This window comes from Hydra viridissima, unplaced genomic scaffold, assembly GCF_058129835.1.
Source record: "Hydra viridissima isolate aposymbiotic clone 2 unplaced genomic scaffold, HvirCarnegie_v1 scaffold_6, whole genome shotgun sequence".
Classification (NCBI taxonomy): Eukaryota; Metazoa; Cnidaria; class Hydrozoa; order Anthoathecata; family Hydridae; genus Hydra; species Hydra viridissima.
Genome location: NW_028324305.1, coordinates 18,237,763 through 18,252,053, shown reverse-complemented (window position 1 = coordinate 18,252,053; position 14,291 = coordinate 18,237,763). Strand labels below are relative to the sequence as shown.

At 27.4% G+C, this 14,291-nt stretch overlaps 1 protein-coding gene across 12 annotated transcripts; it reads right to left on the bottom strand.

Annotated features, from left to right (window-relative positions):
- Positions 1–432: 432 nt before the first annotated feature.
- On the bottom strand, positions 433–14,291 carry LOC145190210 (cellular tumor antigen p53-like). 12 transcript variants are annotated; one of them, XM_090090184.1, is made up of 15 exons: positions 14,182–14,289; positions 13,961–14,051; positions 11,029–11,063; positions 9,589–9,632; positions 7,578–7,849; positions 7,159–7,375; positions 6,813–6,918; positions 5,035–5,098; positions 4,147–4,280; positions 2,803–2,903; positions 2,383–2,408; positions 2,162–2,289; positions 1,982–2,059; positions 1,388–1,469; positions 433–570 (listed from the first exon to the last, which is right to left on the bottom strand). In XM_090090184.1, the coding sequence occupies exons 3-15, from the start codon at positions 11,044–11,046 to the stop codon at positions 497–499; spliced, it is 1,344 nt and encodes a 447-aa protein (XP_089946310.1). In that variant the 5' UTR covers positions 11,047–11,063; positions 13,961–14,051; positions 14,182–14,289; the 3' UTR covers positions 433–496. The 12 variants fall into 12 exon arrangements, 10 of the variants coding, with proteins under 10 accessions (XP_089946310.1, XP_089946316.1, XP_089946309.1 ...); XM_090090190.1 differs by having other exon boundaries at positions 7,605–7,849; positions 14,182–14,283; XM_090090183.1 differs by having other exon boundaries at positions 14,139–14,225.

The window sequence follows — 14,291 nt, the reverse complement described above, 5'->3', positions numbered from 1 at the left end:
CCAAACCACCAGGGTGGAAGGAGGAGGAAGAACTAGGAAACTTTACTTTAACAGGAAAAGTAAAAAAAAAAAAAAAAAAAAGAAAAAAAAGAAAAAAAAGAAGCTAAAAACAACCCTACTCTCTTGGTTTAGTCTATGTTTTTTTTTTGTTTTTTAATGTTTTTTTTGTTTTTATATTTCAGACTATGATTTTTTTACGTTCTTACGTTTCAGACTATTTTTTTTTTGTTTTTATGTTTCAGGCTATGTTTTTTTTAAAATGTTTTAATGTTTTTTTAACATATTTAGAGGACTAAAGTTGTCTATGTTGACTGTGAGTTTTAACATTTTATTAGATTTCAATAGGAAACAGGAAAATTGTTAGGATTATGTAGGAAAAGCTTCAGCTTTTTGAGTATAGGACAAAATATAACAAAAAAAATAGCTATAACGTAAAAAAGTAAAAATTAATTCTATTAAAACGAACGACATATTTACAAAGAAACTGGTGTAGATATTAAGAAACAGATTCAATTTTTTGGTGAGCAATCGTTGAACTGCCAGGACAGTGACAATTTAAATCTTTTGCATCTAAAACAAAAGAAATTTTAAAAGTTTTCAAAAGAAAAATTTTACAAATTTTACAAAAGAAAGTTTACAAGTTTTCGCATTCAAAACAAAAGAAATTTTACAAGAGTTTCTGAAACTTTCAAACATGTAAATTCTCTAAGATTTATAGGTTCATACTCAAAAATATTACGTTAAAACTTTTTAGCAAATTCATCAATAAACTTCCTGATGAATTCTTCATTCTTAAAGATGCAGACGGGATTTTTAAAAGTTACTAAAAACTTAACAAAGAAATCTAGTACAAGGTGGCAGTGAAAGCATTTTTAAAAGTAGCAGTATGGGGAGAGGGGAACAGAAAGAGGGCTAGGGGACCATATTTAGAACGTATTTGCATCCATAGAGATGCTATATGCATAACAACAATATTGTATACATTACAAGAATTTTATTTAAATATGCTGAAATTGATCAATCAGCAGAACGATATTTTAACCTGCTTTTGTTTTCAACCGAATTTCTCAAGATTTATTTCTCCAATTATTGAATAACGTTTAATTTCACTAGATATTCTATTTTGACGCTAGAAAGAAAAATCCGCTAACTTTTTTCAGAGGACGAAAAAAGTTCTGCACAGTTAACTTCAAATTTACTAAATTGATTCTATTTTTTATCAATGTTGAACGGATACCAAATACAATCCATAGCAGGTGTTATATATCATCATATCAGGGCTTAAATTTTATTTTGCCAATTAATTATGCACCCAAAGGGGCAGAAAAGATTCAAAATACAAAACTAGAATAATATCAAAATTTTGTAAATAGATTTATCAACCTACTGTTATAAAATGTTGCACACCAATAGCAAAAGAAGTGCGCTTTTTGAAGATATTTTGTTAGCAAATCAACCTTTTTATCGTCCTAAATACAAAAAGTTCGTGAAATTAAACCGAACAAATATGAAGCAAATTAAACCAAGAAAATATGAAGCAAATTGAGATGATGTGATGTAACACAAAACTGTAACGATATATTAAATATGTACACGCACACAGTAATAAGCTTAAAGGATGAAGCAAAAAAGTTTATCTCTTGATTGGATCTTACTTTACATTATCGTATTCAAAAATAATTTTGATGAAATAATTTCCAAATATTTAAAAGCTTATTCACGTTAATTTGCATACAACTCAATTTTTTTTCTCTTTTTTATTCACACAAATTAAAATAAATACAGCCTCAGTAATTCGAATAGCGGTTTGTGACGTAGGGAAACAGATGAAATACATAAAATGTTATACCTGTCACCAATCTTCGTTTCAAAGTAATATAATCACTACGATTTTCAATAGTTTATTATTGTATACTGCTTTACATAGTGATTTTTTTAAATTAGTCTTTAGAACTTAAAGAAAAAACATTTCTATACATACATTAGGTGTATCTTGCAATTGGTCTTTATTTTTTGGCTCTGAATTAGGCCATGACCACCAAAAAGCAGCTTTATAGCCCTGTTAAAAACCAAAAACGGATGTATAAATAATTCTTCTTTTGAAATGTTTTTTTTACCAAGAGTAATTTCAATTAAAAAAAAAGATAATAATTCAAAGTACCTTTAGTTTATCAAGGTGATGACATATTTTTTTAATCTCTTTAAGGTCAACATCGCCACAAGCTTTTCTTTTTAAATTGTGACCATCATTGTTTTTTAATATTTTTCCATTTTTTTCAAAATTGAATCCTTACAAATTAAATTTATTGTTGCTAAAACAAATGATGAAAATAAAATTTAAAAAAGATAAATAGTAAAATATTAACATCAGCTGCAACAAACCTTTTGTTGAAGTGTTACTTTTTATTCTAAAAAAAAAAAAAATTTACTTGTCAAAATAAATAAATCTATGATTCCATTACCAATAAATAAAAATTTTGAAAAAATTATAATGATTTGTAGAATGATGCAGCCTGTTAAGCTTGTAAATTTTGTTTTAAAAAAAAAAAAACAAAAGCTGGAATCAAGTCATATTTTAGTGTAACAAATGTAGCGAGAATAAAATAAAATTAATGAAATCTTAGCAACTGCCTTCATATGGTAATTATTCCTCAAATTTTACTCAAACAGTATTTTTTAATTGATATTAGTATTATGTATTGTTATGTAGACAACTATTTTTAAATGCAGAGTTGATCTCTCAATAAAAAATAATAGTTATATGAAAAAAAAAAAGAAAGAAATATGTAGCATTTACAAAACCTTTTCTGCATCTCTTCAAAAACAGAAGGGTATTTTTCAATTGTTATATCCATTAATCTAGCTAAATCATTTAGTAATACCAAGTTTCTCTCTGAGCTAGCCTAAAAAATGAAGCAATTAGGTAATTAAAGATAAAATGAAAGGATTTTATAAACAAGCAAGACCAATGTTTTAAAGAATGGTTGATCTGATCTTGAATTCTAAATTGGGATCACACAACTGGTAAAAAGTTTCTTCTAAATGATTATTGACTGTTCTCCAAAATTTATCTTTGGTTTCGTTTATATTCATAAATACTTTCAGCTGGTTTTTTTGCTCTGCAAAATTTGTATACACCTTTCTACTTTTTAATGTTCTTTTATTCATCCACTTCAATGCTCTTTAATCTTTTATTACTTTGTCAAAGTGCTACTTTTAAGACTCATAACAACTTAAAATTAACACAAAATTTTGTAAGGAAGCTGAATACATTAAAAATAATTTTTTGAAAATCAAACTTAGTGTAAAGACATATGGACACTAGCCTTTTATAAGCCTTACTAAACCATAGTGGTACTTTGTTCATAAGAAGTATATATGAGTGTCATAGCAAATAATATCAGCTATATGACCTACTTTTTAGGATCTTTCTAAGCCACAGATGTTTTTAGTGGAGCAAAAACCAAAACATTGAAGTCTATTTTCCAAATCCTTTTATATTAATTACACTTTTGTCAAAAATAAAAGAAAAAAAGAATTTATATCTTTAAAAATTAACTTCTTATATTAATAAATTATTAAACTAAAGAAATTATTAAACTAAAGAAATTATTAAAATCATAAGTATCTAAAGCCTGATAAGGTTTAAACAACAAAGTAAAAATGAAGCTAAGATACCTTTAATCTTAATTCTGCTCACAATCTTTGGATAGTTTCTTTCTTACCTTTTTCACCAGTTTTTCTTTTACAGGAGACAAATTAATCTTCATTTTTTTAATCTTGTAAATATTTAGGATGTTGAATTTTTATGCAATGAAAGTTGTACTATTGTCCTCAGTATATTCAAGAGCCATTAATTTAAACTCAATGCCTCAACTTGACACTAATATTTTATTTAAGCCTGATAGCATTCAAATGTTAATATTAGTTGTTAATTTCATGACATTTTTTGTTACTTATTTTTAATTTAATTTTCTTTGTTGTGGAATCAGACCTTGGAATTTAAATGAATGATCTAAAAAAAATTTTTAGCTTAAAAAAGTGGATAGTTAAACAGGAGAGTTTGTCAATGTTAATAATTAGATAATTAATATATAATAAATCAGTAATAAAAAGTACAAACACTTATTTAAAAATTTAATATACTTTTACTGTGTATATTTCGTCATCATCCTCATCCTCATCATCATCTTCATTATCAAATTCATAGGCTTGTTCATCATCATTAATATCATCTGAGGGACCCAAACATGATGCTTTACAAAATGTGGCCTTACTTCCTAAAAAAACAAGAAAAAAACATGAATTAAAGGGTTGCATAACTTGATTATCCCTAATCTTTTTACCCAACATTTCTGGATAACCTACCATTCTATATGACCTCAACTGTAGTTTTAAATGGGGTAAATAGGCTGATACTGTACTTTTGTTTTATTACATAACTTATTTAATGTAAAACACCATGCTTTTTAACTGAAAGAAAACAAAAAGCAAAGAACAACTGCTGACCTGTGCTGTTCTTGAAAAAGGAATATCATTCTTTCAGTATAACACATAACCTAAATTTTCTATAAATAAGACTAATACTATTCAAGTGAAATTTTTATTAAACTTTTTTTCCTGGCTGATCAAAAGTTTGAAGGTTTGAAGAAATCTGAATGACTTAATGCTTTTATCTAACTTTTAAAGTTTTAGTCATTAAATCACTTTATATTTGAATAATAAGCTGTTTGAAAAAAGGGAGAAGTTTGAGATTTATCTAGAATTTATGACAGGCTACTATGCATTTAAACTAAGAGATCCAACAATCTTTATTCAAGGATAACATAATTAATATGAGTGCAACAAACTGGTGGAAAATAATCAAATTAAGAGGCCTAAAAATTGCTGATTAACTTTTCAAGATTTATGAAAAATTCTTTCTCATGAATCTGCAAATTACTGCTTAAATCATCTGTAAGAAGTCAAAATAAATTTAATAATAAGATAAAATTATCTGTCAAAAACTCCATGTTTAAAAAAAAAAGAACTCACTAGCTGTTTCTGAACAACCTTCAGAGAAACGTCTCTTTTTACTTTGATTATTATTTTTTTTAATCTAAAAAATATTTTCATATATAACCAAAAAAAACAGAATAAAGACTTTTTTACTTGATAATAAGTATTATTTAAACAAATATAACTAAAAAATTTAAAAAACTTAGAAGAATGATTTTCATAATGAAAATATTGTGAAAAGCTATTTCTACTGACCAAATATAAAAAATAAAAATTATTTTAGAGAACATACTGTATAATTACGTGAAACCAAATAATCTGGTTTTATTGTCAAAGTTTTAAAATCAATTTATTGATCAGTATCCTTTGAGCTTAATGTAATCTTATTTGATTTAAATTTATAATTAAAAAAAGGCTAAAGCTAAAAAAAAGAAACAAAAAAATAAAGATCTTTAATCATAAAAACTTTACAGCATTTCTATTAGAAACATATAAACAATTGTTAGTTTTTGGACGCAAAGACAAACTCGAGGAGTAGTTTCAACTCTGTTAACTTTAACATAATTTATTTATTGATTTGCACTATGCTAGGATAAGAAAGTGCATTTGTAAAACTTTTTTAAAATGAGTTTTTTTCAACATTTATGCAATTTTTACAAATTAAATCTTTTAAAATAGAGGTGAGATGTGGCAAAACCAGAAAAATCTTTGCAAGACTTAACTAACGGAGAAGCATCTTTGCCAAAATTCAGCAAAACTAATGTAACCTAAAGAGTACAGTACATCTAATGAGCCAATATATGCTTTTTATAAAGAACTTGTTCCACACCCTGTAAAAATGCTAAGTCATAATGCATTTGTTAAGCACTTGGTGAACAACCAAAAACTGATGACATTCATCTTGACATGTGATGATTGATGTCTGATAATTTTCATCAGGAAAAATGCTGATTAAGCCAAACATTCAAGGTTGCTGTTTGAATCACCATCAACAAAAAATCAATATTTCTATTACAAGGAGAAGAAAGCTGAATTGAGTTCTGATGAGTGACAAATAAACATGAAAACATGACAACAAAAACTTTACTTTTATGTCTCTGTTGTATAATTTCATTTTTAAATTAAATTCTTGTTGTTAGTAAAATATTTTACATTTTGCATTTAACTGTGAAACTATTTAATATTATGACTATTTCCCTTCCACAATAATAATTCTTTTTTATTTTGTGTAAAATAAATTATGATAGAGATTTGATCTGTTTCAATCAGCAAGTAACTTTGAATTAATAATGATCTTTTCAAGAAGTTCATTTGGGGATTTTCAACTAAATTGCTACAAAAAAAGAATTATAAATTTTTGATTTATACCAAATCAATAGTTATTTATTATCAAGTTAAACAAAAAATATAAACTGTAGAGTTATATGGTGTTATTTTAAACTTTTCTATTGATTTGATAAAGCTAGCCTCAAATCATTGGAACATGTCACTTTTCTCACAAAAAAAAAAGCCCAATATTTACCCAGAAAAAGGTATTCTTTTGTTTACATACAATTTCGCAACTGATCAGTCATTAAATATACTGTTTATCTGAAGAAAGATAATGCAGTTAAAGGAAGAATAATTTATTGTAGTTAGTATAATTTATTGTGATTCAAAATAAAATTTAAAAAGTGGATAAACAAAGTTAACTTCCCAAACAATTTATAAAAAATGAAAACAATAAGCTTGAATGTTGTTTAAAATATGAATTAAAGCAAATTATGAACAAATTTAAAAAATTAAACTTAGAAAAAACTCTAGTCAGAACTTACAGCAGTTAACTTATAATTTGAGTGTTTCTCTTCTTGAGTTTTCCGATCGCGACCAGGACAGGCACATATACTGACATCTAGAATCACTTGATCAACTACAACCGCTCTGTAAATTCAGAAAAGAAAAAAAGTTTTAAAATTTAAAGAAATTAATAAGTTTACCTTTTATAAAGAACAAAAGAAAAAAAAAAACAAAAAAAAACTCTTCATTCTTCTTATATTTGAAATATCTATAAGTAATTGACATTTTATAAATAATGTAAAAAAATATTCAAAATATTTTTAAATTGATAAACAATTGAAAACAGCTCAATATTCTAGTAAAAGAATAGCACCATCTACTCACTTTGCACATAAATTAAAAATGAGTCTTAAAGGCCGCCTGCTAATGCCCCCCTGACACACATTGGAACAAGTAAAGGTGAATTTAAGACAAAAGGAGTTTCCTTCTACAGGTAGAATATTGACATAATGTTTAGTCTCTGGAAAGATTAATTCTTTTGGCTCACAAAATGTAGCATTTGGCTCTTGACATTGAAGAACAAAATGCTTCCTATAAGTATCTAAAAAAAAGAACATTTTAAATCCTTAAAGAAAACAAAATAATATTGCAAGTAATTTTAATCCTCATTTCTTTAGCTAAAGAAAATTAAAGATTTTTATTACTTGAAAATTATATATTTATTATGAACTTCTAAACTTCATTTTTGCCACTTGTTTTTCCAGCAAAACAAAAAATCTTTTTTGTTTCATTCAAATACCTACTTTTATCTTTTTCGTTTAAAGACCTACTTTTATCTTTTTCAAGGTGATTAGGACATCTCATTACCACTTCATGTCGATGAACTATATTTTTAAATGTTAAAAAACTCTGAATATTCCAACCTTTGTGTGAATCAAGATGGAAGGATGAAAAAGGAATTTCAATAACATGATTAGGCTGCACATAAAGTTTATTTAATAAATGAGAATATGTGTAAGAACATGACTTGCTGGGAGGCTTTGAGTCTTCTTTAAAATTCAAATTGAACTGAAACCTAAAACAATAATTTAACTAATAAGTAAACTGACATAAAAATATCCTATTCTTCATAAATTCTATGAAAAATAATGACTATATATATATATATATATATATATATATATATATATATATATATATATATATATACTACTGTGATCAAAAAGTAAGGTGAATTTTTTTATAAAATGAAAAATCTTTATTTATTCTTCCAAATCTGTATCGTCCCCCTCAAAATAATCCCCCCCGGCCCCAATGCACTTTTGCCAATGTTTTTTCCAGTCTTCGAAGCATGACGAAAAGTCCTCGGTAGGGATACCCTTCAATGCGCGTGCCGATTCACGTTGGATCTCTTCAATGGACTCAAAACGATTTCCCCGGAGTGGTCTCTTGAGCTTTGGGAATAGCCAGAAGTCACACGGTGCTAAGTCGGGCGAATACGGTGGTTGTGGAGCAACATGGGTAGAGTTTTTGGCAAAAAACTCACGAAGAACCAGTGCTGTGTGCGAAGGCGCATTATCGTGGTGCAACATCCAAGAGTTATTGGCCCATAATTCCGGTCTCTTTTTGCGAATAGCTTCACATAAACGTCGCATAACGCTTAAATAATATTCCTTGTTGACAGTTTGGCCAGTTGGAAGGAATTCGTAGTGCACGACACCACAATAATCAAAGAAAACAGTCAACATGACCTTGATTTTTGAGCGACTTTGACGTGGTTGCTTCGGTTTCGGCTCGCCTTTTTCACGGTATTCACTCGATTGGTCGGTTGTTTCAGGGTCGTATGCGTAGACCCAAGTCTCATCGCCAGTAATAATTTGTTTGTAGACGTCTTGATAGTCAGAAAGCATTGCTTCACACGTTTTAACGCGATGCTCTTTTTCAAAGAAATTGAGAAATTTCGGCACCAAACGTGATTTGAGTCTTCTGAGGCCCAAATGATCCTTCAAAATCGCTTGCACCGACCCAAATGATATTCCAACCATGTCAACAAGGTCTCGAATTAACCGACGATTTGCAAGCACCAATTCTTTGATTTTGTTGATGTGGCGATCATCAATCGAAGTCGATGGTCGTCCGGAGCGTTCCAAGTCATCAACACGTTCTCGGCCTTCTTTGAAGTCTTTGTACCACTTGTAAACATTTTTTTGAGACATAGTCTCTTCACCGAAGGCCTTTTGCAACATTCGATACGTTTCAGCAGCAGAAATATCATTCCGCAAACAAAATTTAATAGCACTTGTTTGCTCAACAAAATTAGACATCGTGAAAATCACCGAATGCACTTTTGGTACTTCAGAAACAAGCGTAAACAAAAAAAATAATTATGAGTTTGACATGTAATTTGGCGCAAATGTTAATGACATTCCTACCAACTTAAAAATAAAAAAGATTGGACGATTCGAATAAGGCGGGACGTTTATATTAAAAATTCACCTTACTTTTTGATCACAGTAGTATATATATATATATATATATATATATATATATATATATATATATATATATATATATATATATATATATATATATATAATGAAATTGTTACTAATACATTTTTTACTTCTTTAGGTTTTTATATTTCATAGATACAAAACTATTTATACTTAGAATTATATACACTTAGAGTTTGTAAAGCTACAATAAACTATTTATGCATATGAATCTGAAAGATTTTTTAATCTACTTATAATGTGGTTTTCTCAGTTTATTTACAACTTGGGTTTAACATATTAAAAGTTGAATGAGAAATACCTTCCTTTTTCTGGAAATGAATCTGTTCTAGTTATTGCAGGCATCTAAAAAAGATGTTTATAAACAAAAAGAATTATTGTCAGAGCTATACATTACCACTTCAAATCTTGATTGTAAAACTTAATGTAAAAACATAAATCGTTATTCTGACCATGGTAAGATTATTTGTGAACATACTGATTGTAAGTTATTAAGTGGCAGTGGTGATCACTAACATGTGATTTTGACATTCACATCTAAGATTGTTGTAGCAATAATTCCTATTGCAATGACTGGTAATCATAACAATGACAAACATTACAATTTTTTAGAGGCGATCAAAACAACTGGAATTGGTGTTGCCGCAATAAGATAAAAATATATTATCAATAATGTGGGATTTACAACATCATTTCTTAAGAGGGTTGATATCATTTTAATTTTACATTCTGATTTAACAGTTATTTTTTTACATCTCTTCATTATTATAGCAATTGCTACAAAAATACTATTACAATTAGTACTACAATCATTTTTGCCAAACTGTTTTAAAATTGATTATATTTGAAAGGAAGATCACCATTCCATCAATCTTCTCCCACTCAACTCAACCATATACACAAACATGAAAGAATTGAATAGACACTTGATAAACCAAAATTTTACTTGAAAATGACAAATGATTAAATAAAAAATTTTTTATATGATTACAATGTGAATAATTAATACTTGGTTGACAAATCCCATTTTGATTCAACCAATTTTGAGTCTCAACATCACTCCATATTGCACCCCAATAACTGAAAAGCTACGATGTATTAATGTTGGTTAAAATCTTTGATGTCCAATACTTAACTGCAGAGTCTCCCACTATCCCACTGTCTGAAAATAATGCAAACTTTGATTCCTAAGAGAATATGATGGAGTTCCAAAATCCCATAAGTCTCTCTGCGATTTCACAGGCTCAATCCTTTCTGCACTTGATAAAAGCATTTTCTTGCAGCTCTACCATAGTAGCCTAACTTATGAAGATACCTGACAGCTGTTCTGGGACTGACACCAGCTTTTGTTGCTATGTATGAGGTCTTGGGTGTGTTGATTTGCATTCCTTCCCCTCTCTGGTAAATTGTATAATCACTCAAATAACATTTTCTCATTTTCTGCTGTTAACTCTATTAACAGCAGAAAATGAGATTGAGAGTATTCAGATATTTTTTGTCCACCTTCATGTGATCAATAATACGGCCTCATTCATTCAAGCCCACTGCTCTTTTAGGTCTTGACATGCTTAGTCAATTAGATATATAGTCTGAAACATAAAATCTTGGTATTTATCATTTTAATAAAGATTTATTCACATTATACATAAGAGTTGAACTACATTTCATCATGGTGTCTATTCAATACTGTCATTTCTGTGTAAATATATCAAATATGTTTTGACTAGTACAAAAGACGTACCAGTGATATATTTTCCATCTTTTAAGAATAAATTCCTGAAAAAAAAATAGAAATTCACAAAATAATGTTAATACTAAAAACTTAATATGAATAGGAACTTAATTAAAATTATATATATATATATATATATATATATATATATATATATATATATATATATATATAATATATAATTAATAAAAATTAATAACATATTTGTTGCAAATTTAATAACCAACTTAATATGAAAATGCACAAAATTTAATGGAAGCATTCTTTTTATAAAAACTAAAATATTTTTGAAGTATAACAAATATGAAGACACTAACAAGCCAGTTTAATAGAAATCAAATTAAGTTTTTTCTGGACCTTTATCATAATCAATGTACCATCATAAACACTTCCAGGAGAAAAAATTCAGTAAAGAATTCCAAGAAAGAGGCTTAGAGCAGTGTTGAGTAATAGCAGTCATCTGGTATTCTTCTAATTTAATTATCCATTGAATATGAAAAATTATCAACTTAAGTAAATATAAGGTGTTTTGAATTATCAGTCTGGTTGTAAAAAATTTATTAAAAGTTGGTACTAACATTTGGCTGTGAGTAGTTTATGGATCCAGATTCCATACTAGCATTACTAGAACAATATACCTGGTGTTGGTATCAACTTTAAAATAGATTGAGAGAGAGAGAGAGAGACGTTTGCAGCAAATATGATTAGTTAGTCATGGCACAAAGTTTGAACATGACATTAAAAGAATATTTTTAAAATTTCTTTACATTAAAGAAATTTTAAAAATATTTCTTCTTTTTTAAACAAAAATTTCTCAGAGACACAAAAACAGTATTATGTTTTCCAAAAATGGAGCAAATCACCTTTGAACTAATGGTCAGTGACAAATATTAAGACTGATAGAGCATTTTTAATTAATGTGCAAGCTGGATTATTTTAAAACGAGCAGAAAGATTTGGATGCATTTGAGTGTAAATGAAAATATATTTTTAAGAAAAATATATTCTCGCATTTCAAAAGAATCCAGCTGGATTGCAATCACATAAAAGATGCAACAATCTAATTTTTATAAAATATTTAAAAATTATTCAAAATTATAAGTAAATTTGTTTTAAATTTTTTTATTTTCAACAGATTCATATACAATTTCATAAGCTTTTTATAGGCTAATTAAAAGCTAAATTTTTCTCAAATTACATTTGCATTAAGTTAAACAAATACCAATGCTTATAATGTAAATGTATCTTTTTTATGGAGGTTTTAGGGCTATATACTATAGTATAACTGCATTACAATTGCAAAAAAAAAATGTAAATTATGGCAACTAATAGTAAGTGTGGTATTTGGCTGTAGGAAACATGTTTACAAGAATTACTAGTTCAATGTTTTAATCTAATAAATTGGTTCCTTTACATTTTTTGTATGAGCACAGTAATATATAATACACAAAGCAGTTATTTAATTTCAAAAGAACATCTTGCTATTTATGTTGAGACTTTCACAGCTGATAAATATATTATTAGTAAAATAAGGGTATAATTTAAAAAATGGAAGAGCTTGAAGAAAACTTGCAAGCAACATATTCCTTTATAAACAATTAATGAAGATTAGTTTTACATTTGAAAATCTATTTGATGTGACACATATAGAAACACTCAATACAATAAAGAAGGTATAAGAGGAGCATAGCTGACATGACAAGTATACCAAACAGAAAAACAACAAAAGTGAAAAAATGAATTTGAAAAAATTATTCCTTAAACACTGTTATGGGAATTTACACCATTAGATGCTTCTTTACTTTTTTACACTTGTGTATAACCCTTTTTACATTAAACAGTCCTACAGAGAATAGTCCTGGAATGGAAAGGATACCATTAAAATTATGTTTTGTCTTTTCAGATTCTGTTTCTCTTGGATTGTATTCTTCTTCAAAGTATGCCAATAATTGATTGAACAAATGCTTAACAACATCATTCTGTTTTTTATAAGTTTTGAATGTTTATTTTCTTAATCTCTACCCTAAAAATTTGCAAAGAAAACCAGAAATTAACAACTAAAAACTGGAAAAATATCTTTAAACTTATTATTGTAAGAAAATTATTGTACTTCATGAATATACTCAGGAGTATGTCATCGCTTTTGATACAAAGTTGGCCAATATATTCTTTGGTATTAAAACAGAAATTTCTATGAACCTTTGCCTTTAGTGTGTTGTTAAAAAATAAGAAAAAGAACACTGAAATTGATTTGATTTTCATGGGTGAAATAGATATATACATCAAAATGTATACTTACATTTCTGAGAAATTTAGCCAAAAATGTTAGGTTCAATTTTTTATTAGGTTAAGAACAGTTAGTGGAGCACATAAAATTATCTTTCACCATCAAATGGAATTTTCTAGTAGTGACCATTTAATTATCTGTTTATAAACTAACTAGGTACCAATTGTTACTATTATTCTGTATAAAGAACTAATAAAACCAAGTAGCACACTAAAAATGGAAGACATAAAAACTGCTAAATATGCTAGCTTTATCTTAGGAACCTTATTGATACATAACTTCATACTTTAAATGTATTTCATTCTATCTACATAATACACATAAAAGAGTAGATAAATTACAGATACTAATTTGAAAAAATGTGAAAAGTTAAAAAGTTTGTATATTTCAGAGTATAATTCTCGAATGAAATTAAGGAATTTAGCATATCTGTTAAATCTTTCGTTATTAGTTAAGATAATTTGATCTGAAAAAAATATTAAATATTGTATATAGACATAATATAACTTAAAGATTAGCAATATTAACAATATTTATATCATTGTTTTTGTTGTTTAATGGTATATATATGTGCAAAGTTATATATAAAAATTGTCAAAATTTCGTACGAGATTCCTTATTTATGCAGTTTACTGAGCAATTTGATTAAATTTACCTCAACTATTCGAATAGTTCATCAACTTTGTTTTCGTAGCAGCGCTGCAGTCTACGTTTTTGAACTATTATATAGATGCAGGTTATTGGACCTAAAATACATCTTAAGTACAATTTAAATTTAATACAACTATGATATTTAAAATATTTAAATAAATTTCTTGCAATAGGTAGCTTACATTTTTATAAAACGATTTCAAAATGGAAAATAAACATACTAACACTTTGCACACGCACGTGTTTTTTTTATCCAAATCAATCAACTCAGAAACTTTGTACCCAGGAATTTTGTTTCTGTTTTTGTTGGTTCTAGTTAATATTGCGTCCAATTA

Coding starts and splice junctions, on each gene's coding strand:
- LOC145190210 (XM_090090184.1), bottom strand. Junction 7,850..9,588: donor TCATTTCCAGAAAAAGGAAG/GTATTTCTCATT, acceptor TTATTGTTTTAG/GTTTCAGTTCAATTTGAATT. Junction 6,919..7,158: donor ATTTTTAATTTATGTGCAAA/GTGAGTAGATGG, acceptor CTGAATTTACAG/AGCGGTTGTAGTTGATCAAG.